We start from the raw sequence: 27,846 nt of genomic DNA on the forward strand, positions 1-27,846 counted from the left end.
ATAAAGAAACAAATGCAGAGGCACGATAGTTCTGAAGATGACATTTTTCTACTGTTCCGAATGTGAGATACTAAAATCTATTTACAGTGTAAAAGACAATTTTTATCCTTAGACTTCACATTTTATTGAACATTCTGCTGCAGATAAAAAGGTGAAATACAAACCTACTTTTTTTTGCTCCAATCAACAGAGTTGAAACATGAAAATGGCCATCTCAAATGAAAGTGACATCTCTAAAATGAAATGACATGAATGTCATTCTGCCACTCTGCCATTTCCCAGAACAGGCTATTAGTGGTCTTCAGGTATTTTCCAGCTTCTTCTGAGAGTACTGAGAAAGGACCCATTTTCCATCACATCCTTTTCTGTGATGAGGGCATGTGATGAGGGCAATGTTACAGTAGATGGGATACAACATTTTGCCACTCTGCTAGACTTTTTTACCTGTGCCATTCTTAGGGTTTTTAATTTCTACTTTGTGTATGCTGCTGCCTTCCACAGCGTGGAGACACTGGAAGGGAACATCTAGTCCTTTGCAATTGGACTTTTCAATCACTTGCAAGCTACTAATAAGCAGACAGTATAATGTAGATATCAAGCTGTCTTGACTGACTGAAAAAAAATCAAAGCAGTGCAGGTAAAAATCTCGTAATTGGCAAGACTGAATATAATAACTGTTCTCAGTACTTTTATATTAATTGGAATTTCCTTGCTGGCTGCAGTAAATGAGGAATGACAAAGCACAGAAATAAAATAAAAGATTATAAATCTATGTTCACACTAGCCCGAGTGGTGTTGGTGATACTATTTTCTGATCAGAACTATTATAAAAGTTTCAAAGTCCAGCTCCAGGATTTGTTTTGAGTACTTTACAAAGGGGCCAGTTTCTGGCAGAGCTATGGCAAATGCTATTCTGTTTAAATAGCTGCTATCCTTCGACCTTTTCTCAGGAATCTTCTCTGCTCGTGGAAGCTTGGGTACCTCATCCCCCTGCCCCGGTGGATAAAGGAGGATGGTTTAAGATACCAGCCCCAAAGTTCCAATCAAATTGGTTGCTGAAAGACCTGACAAGCTATTGTCTGTGTGTGGTCCAGCCACTGCATATTCATTTATAAAGGAATAACTGACAAAAAATAAACAGAAAACTGTAGTTTCTGCACATTGCTTCAAAGCAGGAACTTAAAAGGAACATTCTTGTAACTGTCACAAATTGTTGACTGTCCTTGAAAGTCTCGTTGATTTAAAATGATTTAAAAGGGGGTACGAAGCAGATTAGTACCTTGCAAGACAGACTTACTGCTTTTTAATTTTGTCAACCAGGAGATTTTTCTCTAGGAAACAGTAAATTAGATAGGCGTGATATGGATCCATTCCATATGGACAACTCAACTGCAGAAAGTCTATTTGCATAAACTCAACAGGGTGTCTCTCTCAGACTTTAAATAGCCATCTTGTTGCCGGAGATGTGACTTGGTACTTGAGTTTCTGCTGCTGTTTTGGATAATCCTACTGCTCATTAAAATCTCCATTACACTTAATATGTGACATAAATGCAAAAAAGAAGGGTAATTTGTATGAATGCCCAATAATGACAAATAAATGATTTATCAAACTAGGTTCGTGAGAAGCAAATTATAATAATAATTTGGAATACTTGCAGCACTAAATCACATGGCAACCTCATACCTAGCAAGGATAATCTGGAATGTATTGAAATACATATTTAAGTCATTATAAATTTTAGTAAAGCTTGTTGTCATTTACTGGTGCTTTAGGCCTATGCTACCTACTGAATATCATGTTGAGACCGTGTATGCCCTTCTCAGTGTAGTTGACAAGGCCAGAGAAATCTCTGGCACAAGGCTGATGTGTGTTCCTGTTATGCAAACTGCTATTGTCATGTTCTTCACCCTTGGCGCTTCAATTCAATCAAAGTTTGACCATGTTACATTGACTCATACAACAGGGCACCAAGAGGCACCTACTTTTTCAGAAAGAGCTTTACAGTTTACTTGTGTTAGAGGTTATTTAAATGCCAAGAGAGGAACTTAGGCCTTATGCCTTTAAGTGACAGCGCTTAATTATGACTTAGCCTGTGCGTAGCACTGTATCATTTTTTCACCTTTTTTTCACTCCCTTTCCCAGTTTGTCAGATTCCTTGAAGTATTGTATGGTTAACGCTAGGACTACTGCAGTCACAGAAACTATACAAATATGGATAATTCAAACCTCAATTCATTAACTCCATTCAAGAACTACATCTACAGTTCCAGGGATTAAATATGCAAACAAACTAGCATCAAACTAGCAGATAATAATCATTTAACATCAGAAGAGCAGAGATGGCAGTGCATGTGGTGGCTCGTGAGGTTGTGACCCATCTCCTCTGGTCACCTTCACTGTGCCAGCATCTGAGTTGCTTTTGAACTGAAGTTCCTGGATCACTCTGGATTTAAAATACAAATTTTCAGGGGCAAATTTGAGCCATTGCTGAGTTAAGAAAAAAAAATATGTGAAAGATGGGGGTGAAACCTCAGCCATGTCCTTGACCCCTTCAAATGCCTTTAGCATTACAAGCAGAAGAAAGGAAGCTGGAGAACGAAGTGTAGAATGAGAAAGTGCATGGATACAGTTGTTGTTGAGATGTTTCATTAAAAGTTCAAATGCATTCATTTGATCATGAAAGAAGGCTGTCTTGCCATTAATAAATAATATTCTACTTAATTTATCCAAAAAATGCTGTGAAAAAGGCAGAGGGGTCCTTTGGACCATGCTTTGGACATCTTTCTATATTCCCTAGGTATATCCACAGACATGCAGTGTGTAATTCTGTTCCTTCATGTTTTTCCACATTCCTTATACATTACTGCTCATTTTTGTTTTATCCCATTCCCAAAGCCACCAACAGAATAAGGGTACAAAAATGATTTGGTATGCTACCGGTGCATTTCCCACTCCTTATATCTGCTTTTGTTTGTTTGTTCTTAAATCCCTTCATAAAGCCCTCCCATCAATTCAGCTGGCCATTCTTCTCCAATAATCAGACCTGCTCTAGCCCTTGTTTCTTTCCCAAATTCTCTGTCATCCTGCTTCATCCTGTTCCTTTAAATCTACTTATATACATAAATATATATATATATATATAGATATATAAAAAAATTCTTCATTCTCCATTTTTTTCAGATGTGCCTATCCCAAAGTTGTTCACTTTTTATTTTTCTCCTCCTTACCGGCACAGATTTGCTGTTACTCTGTCATTCAAAATTCTTTGGTATTTTTCCCAGTCTGCTTTCTCCAGTGAATCTGTTGAGTTATTTGATCTCTATCTTCAGCCAAACAAATTATGCAAACTATTCCCCACTCCTACCCACCTAAATTGATCAATTCATGAATTCCTTTACTGGAATTCATCATTTTTACTCATAGACTGTGCCCCATCCAGTTACTGAACCTATCTACCTAAATGCAGATTATTTAGAGGAACAAAAGCTATTTTAGGCAAATGGAATTTAACTGTGGATTAAAAAAAAAAAAAAAAAAGACATGCCAAGCACTTTGAAAGGCACAGAGCTTAAATCTTAGATTAACCAGATGGATGAAATGATCTTTTGAAGCATCTTTTTAAATCTGTGACTTAAAAGAAAGGCTGCAGTTTTCTTTTTCTTTTCTAACTGAATAGTAAGGCTGAGAAAATCTATTTAGTGTAATCTCTGGAAAATGGATTTTAGATGATTTGCATCATGCCGAGTGTTTTGTTATGATAGAATTAATATTTAAACTCATGCTTTTAAAACATGAACAATGCAATATTACATAGCAATAAAAGTGGTGGTATAAAAATATTATCAATTATGATTTATCCTGCTAATCCCTAAGTAGTATAATTGTCAGATGCTTTGCCATTAAATTTGCCTTTTTACTTTTTGCCTTTTTTATTTTTTCCCTTCCATGAAATTTTATTCTGCAATTGCTTGCAGTGTGCAGGGCTATTATCAACAAAGCAGAAAGGTGTTAGTCTGTAAATACTTAATAAAAAATTCAATTTCTCACAATATTTGCAGATGTAGATGAGTGCAGCAAAGAAGGAACTGTTGCCTGTGGAGATCATGCAAAATGTGAAAATGTGGATGGAGGGTATAACTGTGCCTGCAAGGAAGGTTATCAACCATCCACAGGAAAATTGCGGTTTAAGCCAAAGGATGGCACTTCCTGCCAAGGTACATGATATTATAAAGGTTTATGTGTTATTACAGGGCTACATCTTCTGAGAAATCCACCAGTGTCTCTATATCTTCACTTAGATTAATGAGTAAGATGTGAAAAGAGGCAAGGCAGTCACATCTACATATCCTCAGGGCCCAGCACTAGGCCTGATGACCCTATGCTTAGTGGCTCTGGTTAGGGTTAGGGCTAGGGTTACAGATAAGGAAGAGAGACAGCACAGAGTCCTATGGAGACTGTGGTTTGAATGGGCATGCCAGGGGAAATGTAGCAGGATATGCAGTGTGATTCTAGGGCAATCTTTGCTTTTTGGGCACCACTAGGCCTGAAGAGCCTAGGCTTAGCAATTCTGGTTAGGGTTAGGGCTAGGGTTAGGGTTAAGGAAGAGAGACATCACAGAGTCCTATTGAGACTGCGGTTAGAATGGGCATGCCAGGGGAAATGTAGCAGGATATGCAGAGTGATTCTAGGGCAATCTTTGCTTTTTGGGACCCACTAGGCCTGAAGAGCCTAGGCTTAGCGACTCTGGTTAGGGTTAGGACTAGGTTTAGGGTTAAGGAAGAAAGACAGCGCAGAGTCCTATAGAGACTGCAGAATGAATGGGCATGCCAGGGGAAATGTAGCAGGATATGCAGAGCAATTCTGGGGCAATCTTTGCTTTTTGGGCACCACTAGTGCTGAAGACCCTAGGCTTAGCAACTCTGGTTAGGGTTAGGACTAGCGTTAGGGTTATGTAAGAGAGACAGCACAGAGTTCTGAGGAGACTGCAGTTTGAATGGGCATGCCAGGGGAAATGTAGCAGGATATGCAGAGTGATTCCAGGGCAATCTTTGCTTTTTGGGCACCACTAGGCCTGAATAGCCTAGGCTTAGCGGCTCTGGTTAGGGTTAGGGCTAGGGTTAGGGTTAAGGAAGAGAGACAGCACAGAGTTCTGAGGAGACTGCAGTTTGAATGGGCATGCCAGGGGAAATGTAGCAGGATATGCAGAGTGATTCTAGGGCAATCTTTGCTTTTTGGGACCCATTAGGGCTGAAGACCCTAGGTTAAGCGACCCCGTTTAGGGTTAGGGCTAGGGTTAGGGCTAAGGAAGAAAGACATCATAGAGTTCTGAGGAGACTGCAGTTTGAATGGGCATGCCAGGGGAAATGTAGCAGGATATGCAGAGTGATTCTAGGGCAATCTTTGCTTTTTGGGCAACTCTAGGCCTGAAGACCTTAAAAACTGCGACTCTGGTTAGGGTTAGGGTTAAGGAAGAGAGACCTCACAGAGTCCTAAGGAGACTGCGGTATGAATGGGCATGCCAGGGGAAATGTAGCACGATATGCAGAGTGATTCTAGGGCAATCTTTGCTTTTTAGGCATCACTAGGCCTGAAGAGGCTAGGCTTAGCAATTCTGGTTAGGGTTAGGGCTCGGATTAGGGTTAAGGAAGAGAGACCTCACAGAGTCCTAAGGAGACTGCTGTTTGAATGGGCATGCCAGGGGAAATGTAGCAGGATATGCAGTGTGATTCTAGGGCAATCTTTGCTTTTTGGGCACCACTAGGCCTGAAGTCCCTAGATTTAGCGACCCCGTTTAGGGTTAGGGCTAGGGTTAGGGTTAAGGAAGAGAGACAGCACAGAGTCCTGTGGAGACTGTGGTTTGAATGGGCATGCCAGGGGAAATGTAGCAGGATATGCAGAGTGATTCTAGGGCAATCTTTGCTTTTTGCGCAACTCTAGGCCTGAAGAGCCTAGGCTTAGCGACTCTGGTTAGGGTTAGGACTAGGGTTAGGGTTAAGGAAGAAAGACAGCACAGAGTTCTGAGGAGACTGCAGTTTGAATGGGCATGCCAGGGGAAATGTAGCAGGATATGCAGAGTGATTCTAGGGCAATCTTTGCTTTTTGGGACCCACTAGGCCTGAAGACCGTAGGCTTAGAGGCTTTAGTTAGGGTTAGGGCTAAGGTTAGGGTTAAGGAAGAGAGACAGCACAGAGTCCTATGGAGACTGCGGTTTGAATGGGCATGCCAGGGGAAATGTAGCAGGATATGCAGAGTGATTCTAGGGCAATCTTTGCTTTTTGGGCACCACCAGGCCTGAAGACCGTAGGCTTAGTGGCTCTGGTTAGGGTTAGTGCTAGGGCTAGGGTTAGGGTTAAGGAAGAGAGACAGCACAGAGTCCTATGGAGACTGCGGTTTGAATGGGCATGCCAGGGGAAATGTAGCAGGATATGCAGAGTGATTCTAGGGCAATCTTTGCTTTTTGGGCACCACCAGGCCTGAAGACCGTAGGCTTAGTGGCTCTGGTTAGGGTTAGTGCTAGGGCTAGGGTTAGGGTTAAGGAAGAGAGACAGCACAGAGTCGTAAGAGACTGCAGTTTGAATGGACATGCCAGGGGAAATGTAGCTGGATATGCAGAGTGATTCTAGAGCAATCTTTGCTTTTTGGGACCCACTAGGCCTGAAGAGCTGTGGCTTAGTGACTCTGGTTAGGGTTAGGGCTACGGCTAAGGTTAGGGTTCTGTAAAAGAGACAGCACAGAGTCCTAAGGAGACTGCGGTTTGAATGGACATGCCAGCGGAAATGTAGCAGGATATGCAGAGTGATTCTAGGGCCATCTTTGCGTTTTGGGACCCAATAGGCCTGAAGAGCCTAGGCTTACTGACCCTGGTTAGTGTTTGGGCTAGGGTTAGGGTTAAGAAAGAGAGATAGCACAGAATCCTATTGAGACTGTGTTTTGAATGGGCATGCCAGGGGAAATGTAGCAGGATATGTAGAGTGATTCTAAGGAAGTGTGACAAAATCCATTTTGAAAGGAGATACCCCTTCATAGCTCATCTGCCACTCCACGAATTCAAACCTTCTCTTAGCTACCCTGGGTAGAAGTCCCAAGAAGCTCTATCAAAGACATAATAAAACTACTCTAGTCCAGTTCAGCAGTGTTTGTGTTGTACAAACAGCAGCTTGGTCAAAAGAAGGTCTTGGTTGTCGAAGTGTGAGACTGAATGCTGCCTTTTATGTTCATAAATGGAGGTTTGTTCGGGAAAATTACTTAAAGAGCTCTCTTAACAAGTATATATTGAACATTTCATTAAACTTAAGATAATAATTTGTTTTTAATTTCTACAGAAAATCCGAAGGCCAAGTGTGAGTTATACAAAGACTGTATAACTGAACATATTAATAGAACTTTAGCTGGAGTAAGTAGCATTGGTTTATAGATTAATTTGCAAATCCTTTAATTGTTTCTGTTTGAAACTGTTATTTCAATTATAATAGTTCTTAAGGAGCTTTTAACAAATGCTTCAAGCATACAATTGAGCTTAAGCATGTTTACAGAAGTCTTGTTAATAATTCCAAATTATGTGAAATTGGTTATGTGTTCAAATCATGGTAATAACTTGCTGGGAATGTGTGTGTTGTAATTCTAGCATAGTAAGTCATGATGCATGAAAAATTCAGAAGGGCGGTAATCACTCAACTGGTTTTGTAATTTCTGAAGTTATACATTGCTGCATTTACTGATGTGCAATTATTTGCTTGCTCAGAGTGAAGGCTTACAAAATTAATATAAATAAGTGACAAAATAGAAAGTGGAGCAATAGTATCCTGCCATGCCAGTATATTTACTCCTCAAAGCATAGTATTTAAAGTGGCATAGACTTACAGACCCAAAGACTCAGGATTCAATATTTTTTCACCAGAAGCTGAGATTTCCTGAAGCAAATTAAATAAATCAACGAATTCACTATTCATTAGTCCACAACTACAGTGATGTCTAATTTAGAAGGATAACTGAAACATAAATATGAATAAATTAAAACAAATTGTATATGTTTGCATTTTATATTAAGCATTTTGCCTAAATTACCAGATTCAGACAGATTTTAATTTAAAAGCTTTTGTTTACCCAGTGTAAGGTATATTATATTAACAGGCTTTCTATGTTAAGGTACCATATAATGCACTATATTAACTTGCTTACCATGTTTAAACTGATTGCTTTATGTAAGTAAATTTAGTAGTTCATAAACTTTAATCAAAAGGGTGAAATATGCAGGAAGGTTGTACCAATCTACATGCTTTATAAGCTGCATTTGCCAAAAAATCCAAACAAAATAAATAAATACTGCCCATCTGCTCCCACCACTTCAACTAAAATTTAACAGAAAAGAGTCAGTTGAGCTGCTGTATTATTGATATTTAATTATTTTTACAAAATATGTTGCAGAGCATTTACTAGTCTATTCTACAGTATTCTGATAAATAAAACTGAGCTGCAGAAGTTAAAAAACTAAAAAAAAAAAAAAAAAAAAAGTGAATCATAGACCATGACTTCTTGTTTACCATAATTGATTGTTGGAGTCTTATCAATCATGTTTCTTCTCTTTCTTTGAGTAGCACCATAACTTTACATGTAGAGCTGCTCAGTTAATTAGTTCTTTTTTGTGCATAAGCATCTCAAAACATAGTATGTTATTGTTAATTCACAGAAATCACTCATTTGCATTGTGTTTACTCTTCCACTTACAGAAATTGTGGCTTTACTTGTGATTTTTATTTTTCAGATTAGTCATTTAAAAACCTCCTTGGAGATGCTGCAAGAAATTAATAAGAATACCTTAGGACCACTTTTACCTGTAGATGTGATTTCATATGTAGAAGCACTGTCTTATTCCTCACTGAATACCACTCATTACTCAGCTCCTGGCAATGAAACACTTCAGAATACAACTATTAATGTGAGTAGATCAAGCCTTAAAAATGTGCAGTTTTTCTTCTTTTACAAACTATGTATGATTCTAATGCTTAAAAATATTATTTTTATTTACAGATTTTGGTTAACACTGTGAACAATTTTTTACAAAAGGACAAATTAATGGTCTGGGAAGCTCTTCCTGTAGCTAACCAAAGAATGAGTCTGACTAAACTGATGCATACTACAGAACAAGCAGCGCTTCTCATGTCACAGAACATCAAAAAGACAACACAGCTAGATGCTAATGCAAGTGACATAGGTAAGATTAAGAAAACTAATCTAAGGAATACTTTAGATGTGAATTACACTGAAGAGTTTTTCAGCACAATTATACGAAGTAGAAATGGTGTTATATAAAACACACAGGTGTTAATTTGTATGAATTTCATAACTAACACCTGACTTTCAGTGTAGGTATCATAGTTGTCAAATATTGAACATTTGAGCTGAGATAAAACTAGAGAGGCTGTGGAACGTTGTCCTTTCGTATTCTCTTTCGATCTCTCGTTATAGCCACACTGTCATAGTGAATCCTCTCATACGCATAAAAATATCCCACAAATCTTATATGCATTGAAACATCAAGAGAACCAGGCTTCTTTTGGTTCAGTGAAAGCATTGTAAATGAACTCTGAATAAGACTGAAGCTTGTGATTCTGATCTTGTGTGGCCTTATTTTCAGAGAAATTTCTGATTTTCAGCGAAATTTCAGAAGAGAACAATTAGGGCTTTTCTACTGCATCATTTTGCTTCCTACCATCCTCCTGCATACTAACGTCTTCATACCAACTCCTTTCAGTTTTCCTCTGACAGCAATAGATTTACTTTTCCTTCAGTGGGAGCAGTGTAAGATTATCAAGAACCATTTTCAAAAATCTTACTCTACTAAAGTATTGCTGATTCCTTTGGCAATGTCACTCTTTCCTTTTTGTTCTTCCAGATGTACCCAAACTCTTTCTGACCCAATTTCTTATTTAAAATTCACTTTAGCCCTTCACTAGCTTTGTTCTTCCTATTCATTTACGATTTTATATGACCAGCTAACAAGAAAGAGTCTTCCTTTGGTCCTGAGGAAGATCAAGCCATCTGTTCTTTCCTCAGCTTTCTGAAATTAATTTAGCAAAACTGATGAAAAGATAGGGAATTGTTCCATGTCAGAAATTCTGTAGAAGTGGATTTATTTTAGTTCAGAGTACTTCTGGGTTTGTGGCAGATCCAGAATGGCGGGAAGTGATCATTGAAAAGCCCTTCTTCATCCTCATTGCTCTCTGAAGACAGAGACTACTGTGGATGTGGAGACCTTAAAAGTGGAGAAGAAAGAGAAATCTAATGGTAGTAGAGACCCCTGTCAGAAGAAAGATGACTCAAAACAGAAAAAGAAATCCAATAATGAGAATGGGGAAGAATCCGTTTCAAAAAGTTGACTCTTTTTCAATGAGTTTTACTCCAAAATTTGAACTTCTAAGAGTTCTTTTCCAAAATGGCCCCAAACACTACTTTGTTTTTTGGGATTTTTTGTTTGGTTGGTGGGTTTTTTTGTTGTTTCTTTGTTTGTTTTTTGTTTTGTTTTGTTTTGCTATCATTGCTCAGCTCTCTACAGGGTAAATATGTGTTTTTGTCACATCTGTTTTGTTACAAGACCTTTGGAATTACCTCTCTCACTGCTTTTTATGGTGCAGGTTCTCAAACCACAAGCTTTTCAAAACTTCAGCCATAAAAACTATTTCTTATGTCCTGACAAACATTTTCTGACAGCTGGTCTATTGAATAGCTCATATTATTTTTGTGTGCTGTGCTATAAGCAATGCAGATGGTCTAGCTTAGTGATACTCCTCCATCAGTCAAGTTTTAGATTTGTTTGTTGCTGTTTTGTTTTGTTTTTAAAAACAGGCCTGATTGACTTTTTTTGTTCCCATCGTGGGTGATTGAAACTCAGCACTGTAATGAACCAAGTAAAGAGCTCAATGTCCTCTAATGTATTTTTTGTCCTGAGGGGTGATGTTTGCTTGTTTGCTTTTTGACAACACACATCATTATTCCATGGTGCAATGTGCATTTGGTAGCATGGATAGATAACTATAAAATATACACTTTTCAAAAATTGGCTTTTATCAAATGCTACTATTCAGTAGAGAATTTTATCCTTTGCTTTTTATAATTGTGATTTGTGGTCTCTTTCAGAAATGCATTTTTAATAAAGCAATAGCTCTTCCCAAAGTAACCTACATTATTCTTTCCAGTGCCTAATTTAATGCAAGGTAAATAAAAGACTATATTTTTCATGTAAAGAGTAAAAAGTATAAGAGCAAAATGTATGGATGAAAATAACAAAATCTAGAGTTTTAAGCAAGCATGCTACATTAATAGCATTTTTCTTGAAATATTTGGCACAATGATATATTCTTAAAATTTACAATAATTATGCAATCCAATAGCACATTTATTAACCCAACTGTAAATTATGTTAGATTTTAATGGAGCTGTGATTTGTACAGTATTTTTCTTCTTTTGCAGCACTCAAGGTTTTTGCTTTTGATTCACACCACATGAAACACATTCACCCTCATGTATACACGGGAGGAGATTATATAAAGATCTCTCCAAAGAAGAAAGAGGAATCTTATCCTAATGGTAAGAAAAAATGATTAGAGTGTGGGGGAGGTTAATAAACACCTTAGGTAGACCTCTGCTAGATCTATACCCACTAGTAAAAATAAAATGTGCAGCCTGCAGTCAGAGCGAGCTGCAGTCCTGCTAACTGCAGAGTCAAGGCATTTTTATCATCGTTTCACCTACCCCTTTATTGTCTCAGCAGTACTATTTCTATTCTTATATCCAGTGGTGCAGTGAGCCAGAGGTTCAGTGCCTCTGATTTTACGCATTTCTATCTGAATACAGCCCTCTTTTTATCTGTGTTGAATAATGTGTCATACAGGTATTAATACAGCAAAGATTACATCTGCAAGCCTAAAACTTGTCCAGGAAAATATATCAGTTCTGCTCCTGATAGGTATATATCTAGTAGCTCTATTACATTAAGTCATTAAAATTGAGAGATAAGCCAGATATAATAGATCTTCTAGACTGACCACATGGCCCACAGGGATGAACAGAGGTATAAAACAATAAGCTCCCAGTTTCCCATCATCATATGGTTCTGCTACAGAACAAAACCGCCAGAACAGGAGATGCATCTTGGGTCCTATCATCCACCAGTCATCCACAGCAGCTCTGAGGAAAATTCCTGCCAATTCCCCTTTGGGACAAGGAAACAGAGTAACTGTTATATTGGTAGATAGAGGACAAGCTCTCTTCATCATGAAATCCCCCTTGGTGGCTGAGCCACCTTAGAGGGACAGTCACGTCTTGTTTCTCAGTATAATTCCTTCCTTGTTTTCCAAGATGAGAGGTGCCCAGATGAAAATATGAGGGGAGTTTCGGGAGGCATCATGGTCTTATCTAAATTACTTTTATCCATCCCAAACACTGGATACTGGCACCAAAGAGACTTGGCTCTATCCTATTCTCAACCATAGACCTTCTGTGTCACTCTAGACTGGCCCCTTCATCTCTCTCTGTCACTATCAATTGACCTTAAATCTTTACTATGGAAAAAAATGCATTGCATTTTTCAAATCAGCCCTACATCATCATCTACCTTTCCTTTCTCTCTCCATGTGTGATTTCCACTCTGGCTCTAGTGTAATGGAGCTCAAAGCAAGCCATATGCTTTAGAGAGGACAAGTATTTACCTCAGGTTTTAACCATTTTAGTTTACGAGACCTGACATCAAATGTGCAGCCAACTGCAGTACAGCAGCAAGCATATATTGTTTTAGAAAAATATGTATGCATATATCTAATTAGAATTTCCAGCGTGAACACACATTTTTAATTCTAATGGCAGTTACATTGTTTTAAATAAATCTATATTTCATTGTCTCTAAAACATTTTTATAAGTATTCCACAAAGATTCCATCTGTTTTGCATATTTTATGTAATAGCAGTAACAATGTCTATTGTTTATTGTTTCCTTAATGTCTTCAATTTTCTTCTTCTATAAAAAAAACCCCGCAAACTACACAAGCTACTAAACATGGTCTGCTTGATTGATAGGCACCGTTGCAGTTGTCTTTCTGCGGTATAGCAATATTGGTTCTTTGCTTTCATCGCCTAAAAACCGCTCCTCGAAAGAGAGTTCAGAACAGAAAGAAACAGTAAGCTCATCAGTTATAGCTGTTGCAATTAGCTCAAATCCACCCACGCTCTATGAGCTTGAGAAAATAACATTTACCTTAAAGTACACCAAGGTAAGGTTTTTTTTTTAATTTTTATTATCATCTTCAAATTAAAGGAAAGCAGTAAATAATTATTTTATGTCATGTAACCATACCTGCAATGTATGATATGTTGAGACATAATTCTGTTGTTGGTTGATGAGAGTTTAGTCTAATTAGAGAAAAAAACGACAACCTCAAAGTACTGAACACGATACTACTCAAAAGTGCTACTAGACTAAAGGCAGAGCAACAATTATGTATTCATTGTGGTGGTTATGTATTCATTGAATCAGAGAATATTCCAGTATCCTGATTATTTTGTGTTTAGGTGGGTTTTCAAATGCTTTATCAGGTGCTTAAAGCTGTTTACCTGAAAGGATGAAAAATAAAAGGTTCAAGTTGCACAATATCTGCAGCGAATAAGTATTAGCAGAACTTACAGTATAACAACTTTGTTATTTCTGAAATTTGTACTGTGGTTTTTGCTTCCAGTGTACAAAATAGATTTTTCTGACTTCACTTGCATGTGAAGAAACATGTTACATGGCACAAAGACCTGATCTGAAACATCTGAAACACTGGCGAGGTTATTGTGTTTTTGCAGGGAGACATTGGGGAATGTGTTAACCTTGGTTATTCCGCTTTTTAATCTGCCATATCTTGATATATTGGGGATAGAGATCACCTTTATCTGTATTTGCATATATGCATGCTATACCTAATACAGCAGGTCCTGATCTCTGAGTAATGTTTGTCTGTCAGGAATAAATAATATTAATGGTCTTATCATTGCACTCTTTGCACTTGATGTACCAGGTGTGATATGACCCTGGCTTTCTCCTAGATTACTTCATAGCATGCACAGGATATGTCTTAATTTTTGAATCCTTCAGTTGGAAGGGACTTTGAGCAGGGTAGGCAATGAGGCTGTAACCTTGAGGTTTAGTCCATTTTCAGCAGGTGCATGGGTGTATATATAACAATGTTTTCAGTAGCTAAAAAATTCCAACTCTTTTGAGTGCCAGAAGGGTTCAGTAATCCGATTAGCCTGCATGTTCAGTTGGATGTTAACTGTGTGAATAAAGTTTTCGATCCTGAGCCATGTTTTAATTGCTTGGAATAGGCCTTGCAGACTGTGCTCTTTGTTTCTCAGCCTTCCAATGGAAACATGCAATTTTTAATGAATTTTCTGGCTAGTGTAAGAAAGGTCTCTAGATGGGAAATATTCTGCCTTTTGCCATCAGTAAAACATCTTGTTTCTGTTCCAGATTGCAGATAAAGATATTAAATGTGCATTTTGGAACTACTCAGCAGACACAATGAATGGCAACTGGGCTACAGAAGGCTGCGAGCTGACACATTCCAACACCACTCACATCTCATGCAAATGCAATCATCTGACTCATTTTGCTGTTTTGATGTCCTCAGGTGGCTCTGTTGTAAGTGCTATTTTAATTTAGTGTTTTACTTTCTTCCATGTTCATTGCTTGTGTTTTTATTTCAGTGCAGCTGACATACTTTTCCCCCTTTCAGTTGTGTCTTTTTTTTCTTATTTAGCAAACATACAATTTATTGTGCATAGGGCAAACAAAATTCCTCCCATATGTGTTTGAATTTCCTTATGTCCTTTCCGCAGTATTACAGAGCAGTGATGCAGCAAAGGATCTTGTTCCAAATACACAGTCTGTTGTACTTATTTTTGGTGCATTGCTTTTAATTTTAAATTCCACTTTAAGACTACCATGGGATTTAATTGGCATTCGTTAGTGGTCAGCCACCATATGGCCCAGAATTTCTCTCTCGCAAAACTTTGTCACCCATTTGTCTTACCTTGGCATCTAAAAATCCCCTTAAATTCTCTCCTGAGAGTTTGCACTAGCAGTATCAGAAAAGCATATAGCAACAGTAAGCAGAACGGTGTTTATGAGCGTTAAAGCACAGACCCTCACGGCCACCGCAGAACCGTGAAAATAACCACTCAGTTTATGCCTTTCCTTCAGTAAGAGGCCCCATAGATTTCCAGGATCTATGTGGGGACCTACAGGAGCCAGGATTCTGCCTCAGGAGGCAGCTATTTAAGGTATCAGAATTGACAGCAAGCCAAATATTAGCACGAATGTATCGTATTGAGACAGTGCTCCCACACTGTGCATTTCATGCTGATAGAGGCTGTTTCCTGCTTGCTAAATAGCATCCTATGCCTTTGGTTCAGATTTAAGACTTTTGTAGGCATTTATGCCTTTTTAAGGGCGGAGGGGAGCAGGATAATCTCTGCTACTTTATTTAGGAAAAAAACAAATGCTTAGATGCATTTTAGGGTCAGTTGAATCCTGCCCTTATGCTGATGTGTAGTCACGTATTTCAGAGATTCTCTTTGAGAATACCAAGCAGCAAATGTAGCTGTGCTCCTGCACAGAAAATACGCACACTCACTCATTAAAAATAGACTGTTTTTAGAGAAGGGTCATGTTATATATCTGGAACTAGCATTTGTTTGAGGAGATTGGTATTGCAGTGTCTTGTTTTGATCATGCTGCAAATTTGGTAAGACGGTTATTCAATTTAGCTTATCTAAGTCAGTGCTGTGATATGTCCTTTCATATTAGAAAATGTTCATGTCAGATTAATATACGTCCTACTGCGACTATATTTGTCATTCACTAAAATGATCTGATTTTTTTTTTTAAATCATACTAGGAGATATTAATTTTAACACAAAGTTTTGCTAAGAAATAACACATCATAAATACAGGAGGAATAATGTATACAGCTCATTCCTAATTTCCCCTAGAATTATATTTCCCTCACAAAAAACAATACTTTTTAGATTATCCAAAGTGTACATTTGCACTGAAACTCTACAAACAGTTTTGATTAATATGTTGAACAAAAGAAAAGAACTGTATTATAAAATGAAGTCTTTCTTGAGGAGGTTCAGAGTTATTCTTTTAAATATTATATTATAATTTTCCCCCAGGGTGTTACAAATTATAACATTCTTACAAGAATCACTCAGCTAGGAATAATTATTTCGTTGATTTGCCTCTCCATGTGCATTTTTACATTCTGGTTCTTCAGTGAAATTCAAAGCACTAGAACGACAATTCACAAAAACCTCTGCTGCAGCCTTTTCCTGGCGGAACTTATTTTTCTGGTTGGAATTAATATGAACAATAACAAGGTGGGTAATTTTTACTTGTTGCCTCTTGATTTTTGCTGTAAAGTAAATAGAGAGTGTAAGATACCCTATTCCATCATTCTGTATTTCCGAGTGTCAGTGTGAATACAGGAGTGACGCTGACTTCCTAGTCTAGCAATGGGAAACTGAGCTTACCGTATTTACAAATGTGGGGCCATCTTCCTAACTGACTCTGTTCTATTGGTTTCAATTGAGCTTTGTCACTTTTACTAAGACTGTTGTCTCAATGTGTTTGACATTTTCACTTTTTGTATTTGCATGCTGCACAAAGCAAAGTGGCTCTATGGATGATGATTTCCTTAAAAATCAGCCATTAGGCTGGAAGATCTTTCAGTTCTAAGTCTAAGGACTTCATCTCTTCTTGTCATTTTTTATACAATTAAGACTGCTGAGTCTTGCATGACATGAAAATTATAGTCCACCAAGATACATTCTGCTTAACTAAGTTGAAACTCCAATTTTGGAGGAACATGACATTCTTCAGACTTTGCACTAAACTACTGGTTAACATTCCTGTGTACTTCACCAAATATGGCTAAATCGAAGGAGTCGAAGCATATACCTCTATTCCTCTTTATACCTCTAACTGTTGTGAGAAAACTTCATTAATCAATGTTTATGAAAAACCTGCTCCTTCTGTGGAGCAACATAATACAAAAATATGAAATATTTAATATTATGTTTCACATTAGTTTTAGGAAATTAATTTATGCATATATTATCAAAAAGCTACTATAAATGGCTGAATAGAATTTTAAATTACTTGAAAAAAGTATGAGCTGCAATCCCTGAGACAGCACTCCAGTATTGATTAACTGCAGAATATAACTTTACAAAAATATTTTACAGTAAAAAAGCTTTTGTGTTTTTTTGTTTTGTTTTTGGTTTTTTGTTTTTTTTAAGAAGCGATTGCTTTCTCTGCTGTTTCATATTGTTGTGAAAATCATAAAAACACACTTTCTCTAAGTCAGCAAAGCCTGTAGACAACTCAGCTGTAACTATAGGATCAACACTGCCAATTTATGTAGTTTAACTGGGAAGAGACACCAATATATGTCCTCAGTGCTTAAGTGTATAGGCCAAACTGTTGTCAAGCAGACTGACGTCTGGTCTGTTGGACCACCACTTTATCATCACTAGATTGCTTTGCATATTCTATAATCTTAATAGAGAGGTATTGATAGAATTATGACTCTCGCTTTCTCTGATTGACTTTCTAGCTCTTCTGTTCAATCACTGCTGGGTTACTCCATTATTTCCTTCTAGCTGCTTTTGCATGGATGTGCATCGAAGGCATTCATCTCTACCTTATAGTCGTGGGAGTTATCTACAACAAGGGATTTTTACACAAGAATTTCTATGTCTTTGGCTATGTCAGTCCAGCTGTGGTGGTTGGAATCTCTGCTGCATTAGGATACAAGTATTATGGCACTACAGAAGTGTAAGTCGCTGTTTCTGTTGCTGTTTCCATGTTCAAATCGGGCATATATAAGGATGCAGTAGTCACAGCAGTCTAGCATATTTCAAGACATTTTCTGCTGTTTACTTTTCAGATGTTGGCTCAGCACAAAGAATAACTTTATATGGAGTTTTATAGGACCAGCATGTCTAATAATTCTTGTAAGTATAATTTTCCTTTTTTATTGTAGTACATAAAACCGATAATAAAAGGTGTTTAATAATCACCCACCCATTGCCAGCATAGCTGTGAGCGCTAATTATAGGGCAGAATTGGCTAATTTAGACCCTTTTATAGTATCTCTAAATTATTTATATGCTGTATATCTAAATACTTCACAAGCCTGAAAAATGAACATTTGACAAAAAACTCTTGTCAGATCAGAGCTTTTTCCTTTCTTGCTTGCTTGCTTTTAACCCCATGGTTTGCGAAATTTTTGTGAAGCATTTTTAGTTTTTAAGAAGTAGCATCTTCCTATGTCATTGGCATCTCAGCATGGCTCAGCAGGAGGTGCACACAGACACTATCCTAGCAGACAGATAATCTGGTTTTTCAAATGTTGTGTGACTTAATCTCTTATCAGTGATCGGTCATCTTTGTAAGATTAGACTGTCATCTTTATGGTTTTATCATTTTTGTGTACCCTGTCATCATCAAAGCCATTTTAAACTAAATTGCGACGTCAGAGAAAAGAACCCACTATTTCACATGGGCAGACAAGTCAAGTATTGATAGCCCTATTTTAGCTGTGAAGAGGGCCTTTTTAATTCTTATTGGAAGAGGTTTCAAACCTGAAAATTTGGCAGGTATTATATGTTCCTTTCTAAATCAGGACATTTTTGGTGCCTCAAGAGCATTTCTAAGTGCTGTAAAGTTTAACAAACCGTTCCAACTGTAATGGGCATTATTGTGTGTGACGAGGTTGACAGTGATCTGGCAATAGCTGGAGCGAGCAGGAGAAGAAAGTGTGATGGTGAGGCCTCAGGATGTCTCTGGCCAAGTCAGTTATAATCCTTTTTTTGCCTTTTTAGCTATTTGGTGATAAAAATGAGGAGTTCTAGCATGTTGCAGTGCCTAATGAAGGCAAGGTGACAACAAAACAGTTTTATATGAGCGGATTTGCCATTTCCAAGTTGAATAAAGTGTCAGGTTTAATTTTGTTCCAATTCTACCCCAAGTTCCTACGTTAGATGGGGCAGCCTCCTGCCTCCCACGTCAGCCCAGGCGACCTGGAGCGAGGCAACCAGCAGCCGCCTCCACCGGCTCCCTGGTGAGCAGCCCTAAGGTCAGGTGGTGTCTTCAGCTGACAGGCTACTGCAGTGATAGTAAATAATGGAAAAGGCCATTTGGTGCTGGAAAATGTTTAACCTTCTTGGGTTTGTGGTACAGATTTCCCATTTATTTGCACCTTGTCTCTTTTTTTCCATAAAGGCAAGGTGAGGTTTGTTTTCCTCATACGTCATTCACCTTCAGGTGAAATGTGTCACTGCACTGTTAGTATAGGAAAGCTCTATTATCAAAATATAAAAAATGCCCAAATTTATGCATCTGTGGCCATGTTTTCAGGTCCAGCTGAATTTCAATGAGGGATCTCAAGCTTGGCACCAAGGCAGAGCAGATCTGCACTAGATTTGATACAAGTCTAGCAGAGGCAAGTCCTACAAGTCAGGCTGTGAGTTCCATGGTTGTTCTCTGAGCATCCACATCTTGCAGCAGGCAGTTTTCTAGAATTATAGGAAAAAAGGGGAGGTGAGAGATGTTGATAGAGGCCCACTGCACCAATGAATTCTTCCTACAGGAAAAAGTAACGGCCAGACAGTTCCTTTTTCCTTCCAGCTCCCTTGCCTAAGTGGAACCTACTTTTCTGCTGGACAGCAGAAAGCCCTGCAGTTGTTTCGCTGTATTTACTTTCATTATGAAAGTAATTTGTGGTAATTCATTTTCAGAATATTCTCATACATCGATCACTATCTCCCCATAGTCATGCACAGAGGCAGGACTACATGCACATAGGAAGAAATGTGCTCTGCATTCAGTGAGGAGCTGGGTCGGATGTGTGATGTCCTGGGAGTCTGGATTGCTTGTTCTAATGGGCTCATAGTAAATTGAAGCTTGAAATGCAAGAGAGTTTTCAAAGGGTGCAAGGAGCTAGTTAATTTGCTCACACCCTATTCAGATTATTCTTCAATGAAAATATGAGAAACCTCATGAAAATAGATATTGACTCTAGGAGATGAAGTTGGTACTAAATGTCTGCTCTGCAGAAGGTGTACTGGAGGCATTAATTCAATTTCTGTTGTCTAGCCTTCCTATTTAGTGTATTAGATGAATAATATAATGAAGTTTAATCCCTTTCCAAAGCAGTGTCAATCAGGAAGATTTTTTTATTACAGAAATCTACCTCTTTCCAACATTTCTACCAAACACAACCCAACACATAGCTATCTGAAGAAAAAAAAATATATCTATATATCCTAATTTATATCCTAATTGGGTACTCTGGAAAGGAAATATTGTTTTTGCTTTGGGATAACGAAATAATCGAGCACTGCCAGCCTCATATACTAAACCACAAACCCTGGCAACTTCAAGCTTGCCTTTAATCCTGAGCTTCATATACAGGCGACACTGAGCTTGAGGGTTTTCCAAGATAGCCTGTAGAGTTTGGATACCCAATCTCTGGAGAGCAACTCGCCACAAATCTGATTCTTGCACACACACACACACACACACAAAAAAAAAAAAACATTGTCAGCACAAAAGCCCACATACCCAAATGGTGCTTTCAGTTTCTGTGAATGGGGCCCTGGGAGACTTGTGGTTTAGATTATATCATAATACGCCTCTGAGACAACATGTAAATGATTAAGAACCGAACAGATTCTGTACCAATGGATTCTCTACCTCTAGGCACACTGTTTCGAACACATGCTTGGGCTTTAAATCTGCAGTAATAATAGTGAAGCATAAGGAGCTCAAGTGTTTATCAAAAGTACAAACTAAGTTCTCTGTTTGCCTAAGGAGTAACACTACTTCTGAAGCTGTTTGCTTATTAAGGTTCTATTAGAATTCTTAGGAGTAGAGCAGTGGCCCTATTGATCCCATCTAAAAATTATTATTATTATTAGATTGGTGACTGTACATGAAAAGGAGTGGGTCAGAAGCTCTTTAGATTGAGTTAGCAAAGAAAAGGCATTTTAAACCTTTGTAAAGCAAGCTGCAAGCTGAAGATAATTTCCACAACTTATTTCCTCCTCCTAATACTTGCAATCTTTAGAACCACAACCATTTTAGCTAAAACTATGTAGTAGATTAGATCAAAGCATACAAGTATGGAGAAATTATTTATAACAAGTATTTAAACTTTTAATAGAAAAGTGAGTTTAGCACAGGCTTTAAGGGACAAACATTCATACATAGCACAACCCTTGCCTGACTGAGGCAAATACAAATATAAGCTCCAGAGATAAAAGGTACGAAAATGAAAAAAAAAAATTCCTAGAACATTTTCTTTTCTTTTGTGATATACTCTCACAATAATAATCTCTCTGTAATAGCAAGTGTGTAGAATGGCAATAACCATTTGTGGCGCTGCGGTGTGGATGAGCGTGTGACGCTGGCCAAGCAGCAGCTCCTTCCTGCTGCCCAGAGCTGCTGCCTGCGTGCAGGGGGCACAGACCTGTGTGCAGGCTTCACTCTGCGCTGCTGAAGTTAGTGGAAACTTTGAGTTCAGCGAACACGGGATAAATCCCTTCACCCATACAGGATAGATAGATGCCCAGCTGGGCATTAACCCAAAGTCTACAAGCCACTGAAAGGAAAATCCTGAGGAGGATCGCTGCTATGCCAGCTGCACCTGCAGGCATCCTTTAATTCATCTCTCTCCAAGGCCTTCGCTTGTTAGGTCTGTTTAGTTAAGCTTTGTGCAGTAAGTTCAAAAGGGACCAGTATAAAAACAATTTGCACCTTTACAGTATCGACAGATACTTGACTATTCTGCCCACTGTCACTGCTACTACGAAGCTGGTGAACCCTCTGCGAGGAACCAGGCCTTGGAAATGTGTGTGACACGTTCAACCTAACAGGTGCAAATTGTTGTTTAACAGTGTTAACGGTAGCATTTATTGAGACCACCTCTATAATAGCAAAATATAGACTTGCTCTTTGACACTGGAACAGTTCCAAAATTGCACACCATCCAAATAATCCTCTATGTGCCTTTTATCCAAACACCTCAGCACTGTGCGGTGAGGAGATTGCTACTGTATCTTCCTCTTTGTTTTACTCCTCTAATATGTGTTTCCAGGGTCCTTGAAGGTGTCTGGCTTGGATTCAGGCTCCAATTTCTTGAAACAATTGGTAATTGTAGTGTTTGCAACTACAGAAATGGCTTATAAATGGACCCTGCAATTTGCAGAGCATTCTTGTAAACTTGACTTGGAACAAGTCAAGAATAGTTCTTGGGAGAGGTGTCCTTAGAAAAGCCTGGCTCTTTTTGTTAAGCATTCCTTTATGGGAATGTAATGAATAATCAACTGTAAAGCAAAAAATATTCTAAGAATTGCAGTGATTGATTAACCATACTGTTTTGAACTTCCCATGTACAAATGAATGGGTGAATGAATAATATATACACATTGCCGTTGCACAATACAAAAAAGTGACATATGATTGATGAAAGCAGGCTAACAGTAGAGTAATGCTTTTCATTAAGGAACTGCCTGCATATTCATTAGAGCTAGTCGATTACTTAAAAATATATTCATCAGATAATTTATTTGATGAATTTTACTATTATTTGTCAAATAATTTATTCAACAAAAAGGTAAAATTAATGGAATAGTGCATTCATCAAATCTTATTGGACTGCTCTAATACTTATTCAGTTCTGTACATTTAGGTTGATTCAGGATTAGTAATAATGCTGCAATCAATGTGGAAAAATTTCCAGGCAAATCCATTACTCTCCTGTTTTCTCATATAGTCACAAATTTCATGTACTTAATACTCTAATCTAGGCCATTTAGAATGAACATCTTTCTTGTAAAAAAGTAAATATTAAAAGCATTTGAGCAAAAGTTTTACACTTCCCCCAACTTCAATAGTGAGCGTGATCTAATTGTCTATCGCTCCCATTTAAACAAAATTAAAAGGCAGCCCCTCTAAATAAACTCACACCACACCACTGTAATCAGGTACCCTGTCTCTGAGGGCTTGTTCACATCATTACTGCTGTTCTTTGGCACAGAAGGTCATGTTCATTGCTCTTGCTTTTGAAAGGTGTACTGGTGAAAAGGTCCCTTGACCTGTAGTCGCTGTCATAATGAACTATACCATCATCTCACACTTTTTTAGCCTTTGGAATTTTTTTTTCCTACAGGATATTTGTGGTAAATATCCAGTTTATGTTTCTTAGACACTGTGCAAAGTAGACTGTGCTCTTTAGTGTGCATTTTTCAGAAAATAAGCTGGTTTAACGATTTTTTTTACATCTACTCTTGTTCCACAGTCTGCTTGTCTAGTGGAAATAAATATCCTGCAGGGACAGCAATAGCTTTATTTTTCTTTATGAAAGAATAATAGTCCCTATTTCATTAGCCTCTCTGTGACTTTAGTTAAAGGTGTCTCCATTGCTTTGCTTTTGTCATTATGGAGAAGGTGGAAATAATTAATTACAAAGTGACAGTTAAAGACTGAGTCTGCAACTTTGGCTGAAACAGATTAGTTCAAAATGCAATGTTGTTCAGCAACCAACAGGACCTGCTGAGCTAAATAATCACTGAGCCCCATTTTGTGGACAAAATCAGCTTCAATCTCCAAGCCAGAGCTTCCACACTGCCATACCAATGGATGCAGTTTCTCAGCAAGAATCCTTATAAAGGTAAAACCTATCAGCTTAAATAGTAGTGTTATAGGAAAAAAAGATGTGAAAAGCTCACCTTCCCTCTTCTACACCAGAGTCCCCTCAGATTCACTGGAAGGACATTAGCTTTAAGGGACAAATGTCTCCCAAAGTCAAGGGTGAGGCAGGCAGAGAGGACATGAGGGAGCAGCCTGGCTGCTGAAGAGAAGGTGAAGGGCACATGCACGTGCCAGCTGCCTCCACAGACTTCAGGGACACCCCAGCTCAGATCAGGTCAATGTCCAAGTCATCTTTCTTTTCTAATGAGGTAAACTGTGCCCACTATTTTAGTGGATCCATGTCTGTTCAGCCACAGAGACTACTTTTTTTTTTTTTTCTTTCCAGGAAAATCATAGCTATCTGAATGAGTCATCTTCATTTTTATTATTTCATATGCTCTTGGTGATTTGTTACATTGCCTACTATGAATACCCTCACTATTAACACGTACCTTTACTCTAAATTGTTTGCTGAAAGGAACCTATAGATTTGCTTTGGACAGTTAATATAGATTGATGATGAGTGATGAATGTATTTTCTCTGTCAAATATACATTTTCTTCCACTCTTCTATTGCTCCTTTGATTCATCTCTTGCAGACATTTAGGGAAGCAAGGTTATATTTGCAGTAGTGATTGCATGTGAATACTCTCTTGGGAAACGTTCCTTAGTCTTTAAGGAGCTTTGTGTGACCTTTGGGGCATGATCTGAAGCTGCACTGTGTTATCTTGTGATGAGCCCCACAGCAGAATCAGTCATACTCTGAAAAGCAAGGGGCCAAATGCTCAGCCACATTATCCATGGGTCTGGTGATGTGTGGAGGGAATGGGCAGCTTTCTGCCATCTATTCACACCTCCAAGCTGGCAAATACAGCCTGTCCCAGCCCAACATCTCAGCAGCGGTGCTGTGAGTGCTCCCTCCCTCCTGTTAGCTTGTCAGAGAATAGTCACTGAGGCTGGTTGCCCTAGCAGATGATATACAACTATTTTACTCCTCTTTACCAAGTGAAGACACCTTGCAAAGAAACCTCAGGAGAGGCCTAGCATGTCCTATGTACCTAGAAGTGGTGCATCACACAGCCTGGTTGATGTCGTAACTACTCCCAAGTAAACACACATTCTCAAAAGTTTCTAGAAAAGCAGAAGTAATTAATGATTTCTAGTAATTATGCTGTGAGCAAGATTAGTCAGACCACTGCATACAGCTGGGCTAAAGTTTATGGCCAGAATCAGATACAACTCTCTATTGGCTTATCCCTATTGCCCCTGGCTGAAGAACTGAGGTTAAATAAAGATATATAGGTGAATCTGTGTTTAACTTTGCAACTCAGTGAGAAATAGGATTGAATCCAGAAAGACTGAGCAGCTGTTTTCTCTGATGAAAAATATGGAAAGCCCATTTATTTATTTATTTATAGCTTCCTATAAATGTTCTAAAATATAAAGAAAACTGCTTAGTTATTAAATTGAGTCTAAATCTATAGCTTTAGGTATTTAAAAGAAAAACTTTGAAATATTCATGTATTCACATATAAAGAACAACTCTATGTGAAAAAATATGTATTTCCTGAGACAGGGTTTGAAATAAACTCATTTAGCTATGTTTTCACTTTTAAACCAGTGAAATTATTAAAATCACAGAATCATAAAACCTAATCCGGTATTATTGAAAATACTTCCCCAGAAACAGCCTAAAGGCTTTTTAAAATGTTTTTGTAACGTTTTCCACTCCTAGATAAGGCTGCTGTTGTATACCTAAGCATTCGGGAAGGTATATTCACTGGGGACACGATAATGAGATAAATCAGTCAGGAGACAAACCCAGACTGTTTGACTGCCAGCTTGTGTCCAATTTCATGCAATTAATACGGCATATATTTTCATTTTGAAGCTTAAACTGTTGTATTCTTAATAGCTTAACTCTGTTCTCCCCTGACTGAAATAACGCTGACCACCGAATGTTGTGGCTTTGCCCTGCCATGAGCCAGCCCGGTAGACAGGCACAAAACTATTGCTCCCCATGGCAGAACCCAGACCATCACAAGCTCATTAATTCAAACGCTCATAATGAGGGTCATTGTAAAGACTGATACTGATACAGCTGCTCTGATCTTCAGACATTTTTTGAAAGAACCAAATTCAATATGATATATGTAAAAAATTCAAGTATATGCCTAAGAGAGCAGCAGGAGAAATTTTCTCATTCTTTTTTGTGAGATCTGACATCAGCATATAGATGGTTTCATCAATTATTGAGACAGAGACCAAGAAAGGAAAAGGGAATGATGTGGGGGCTTCATTTTTGAAGTTTGAATGTAAAGTGCTCTGACTGAATCAGAACTAGTAATGTCTGAACCTTCAGAATTAGCTGCTGCTTTCTCATACTCGCTGTCCTTTGTAACACTAGAGAGCCTGAAAAGGCTCACGTTTAAAGCGTTTTAATAACTTTTGAAAACCTAGAGTGTATCTTTTACACAGGAATATTATATGTGAAATTACCAATTCCTTTTTCATTCTATAAATACATGTGTACTTGAAATAGCCTCAAAAACCCGGTCTCATATTGAACAATTAGTTCACATTTTAAAAGGGAATTGTGTTTAGACAGTCTGGCCTGAGAAACTCAGGGGTGTGGGAGGTCCGGGTCTCCCTGCTCCAGTGAATATTCCATTATTTACCCAGAATGGATCGGATCCAGCAGGGCGGTGGGAGTGATGCTGGTGAAGGGCTGGTACAGGGGCTGCACAAAGGAAGGGCCATTTCCTAGCCTGAATATTAAGCACAGCAGAGAAGGGCCCCCATGTCTCCAACCCTGGCGGGATTTTCAGCGTCCAGAAGCGAGTGTCCTTCCTCACTTTAACCAGAAAAGCCGTCAGAAAGCATTTCCCCATGAAAGTGTAAGCTGAAACAGTGAATGTTCAATTCTGATGTACTGGTATTTTTCAACAAAAAATGTTTAGGCAACATTTTCTTGAGCACCTTTTGTCCTTATCTGTTTCATTTTGCCAAATGTCCAGGTGCTAACTGAACTCACACCATGAAAAATGGATCATCTCCCTCTGCTCATTCAAATGCTCTTGTGTGTCATATAAAAAACAAAGGAAAAGAAAAAGAAGAGGGGAAAGGAAAGAAAGGTTTCTCAGTTGTAAAATTTGACAGCTGTCAGCTACTTTGATGGAGTAAAATGATGATATATCACTTCACTTAAATCTTACAGTTTAATTGTAATTAATTATGAAAGAAACTACAACTCTTCAACATGAGTGCAAATATTTTTATTTGCAGGTAGATATTTTGCATGCTTTATGAAATTTTGTGTATTTCATACCATTCAGTGCTCAAGTAAAAATAGCTATCATTCTGTACCTACACAGAAATCATATCATGCAGTGTGAAGCACTCCTATTTACTGGAGGATAGAACATTAAGTTATTCTAGCAGTATGTAAAATACGTACATTTTAACAGTGGAATTAAGGACCTATTTAAAATTTAGCAGTTGCTAAGCAATGTGCTATTAGCAGAACTCCAACAGCTTGAAACATTTAGCATTTTAGGACCTACGTGCTCATTTTGATGTTATTACTTAGTTTACAAAATACAGTTAGTGATCAACAAGGAAGTTCATAATTTGTTTAGACAATAAAGGAGACTTTTCCCGTGCTCCTCTGGATCTTCATCTTAGCAAAAATGACCTAGGAAATTTTGTTACAGATTGGTATGGGTACAGTTCTTTAATTTCCTTCTAAAGCCTGTGGATGAAGGAGGCTGTGCTGGGAGGGCCGCAGAAGGGACAGGAGCGGGAAGGGCAGCAGCAGCGTCTCTGCTGCGCCCACGCCGGCGGCCGGAGGGGAGCCCGCACGGGCAGCCTGGTCTGCTCGGCAGCCGCGGGGGGATCCCCACGGAGGGAGGAGGAGCTCAGCACCCAGCGCTCCAGGGCGCTCATCCTCGCTCTGGACGGGTTTATGCTACCACTGCACGCAGCATTGCCCAAACTGCCCTGGGATGCATGTGTATGGGACTCAGCAGAGCTGCCCACGCTAATTCCTTTGG

The 27,846-nt window shown here is 38.5% G+C and overlaps 1 protein-coding gene across 1 annotated transcript in view; it reads left to right on the forward strand.

Moving 5' to 3' along the window:
• The window catches only part of ADGRL4 (adhesion G protein-coupled receptor L4), a 71,298-nt gene that overhangs the window by 36,486 nt on the left and 6,966 nt on the right, over positions 1–27,846 (forward strand). Inside the window, exons 4-13 of the mRNA XM_088526088.1 lie at positions 4,062–4,217; positions 7,326–7,396; positions 8,765–8,938; positions 9,031–9,214; positions 11,470–11,586; positions 13,072–13,265; positions 14,504–14,674; positions 16,213–16,416; positions 17,655–17,875; positions 17,988–18,054. Of these exons, the coding sequence (XP_088382214.1) occupies positions 4,062–4,217; positions 7,326–7,396; positions 8,765–8,938; positions 9,031–9,214; positions 11,470–11,586; positions 13,072–13,265; positions 14,504–14,674; positions 16,213–16,416; positions 17,655–17,875; positions 17,988–18,054 (1,559 nt within the window). The remainder of the gene's footprint in view (positions 1–4,061; positions 4,218–7,325; positions 7,397–8,764; positions 8,939–9,030; positions 9,215–11,469; positions 11,587–13,071; positions 13,266–14,503; positions 14,675–16,212; positions 16,417–17,654; positions 17,876–17,987; positions 18,055–27,846) is intronic.

This window comes from Tinamus guttatus, unplaced genomic scaffold, assembly GCF_059628265.1.
Source record: "Tinamus guttatus ecotype Peru unplaced genomic scaffold, ASM5962826v1 Tinamus_guttatus_pri_ptg000242l, whole genome shotgun sequence".
In the NCBI taxonomy this organism is placed as follows: domain Eukaryota; kingdom Metazoa; phylum Chordata; class Aves; order Tinamiformes; family Tinamidae; genus Tinamus; species Tinamus guttatus.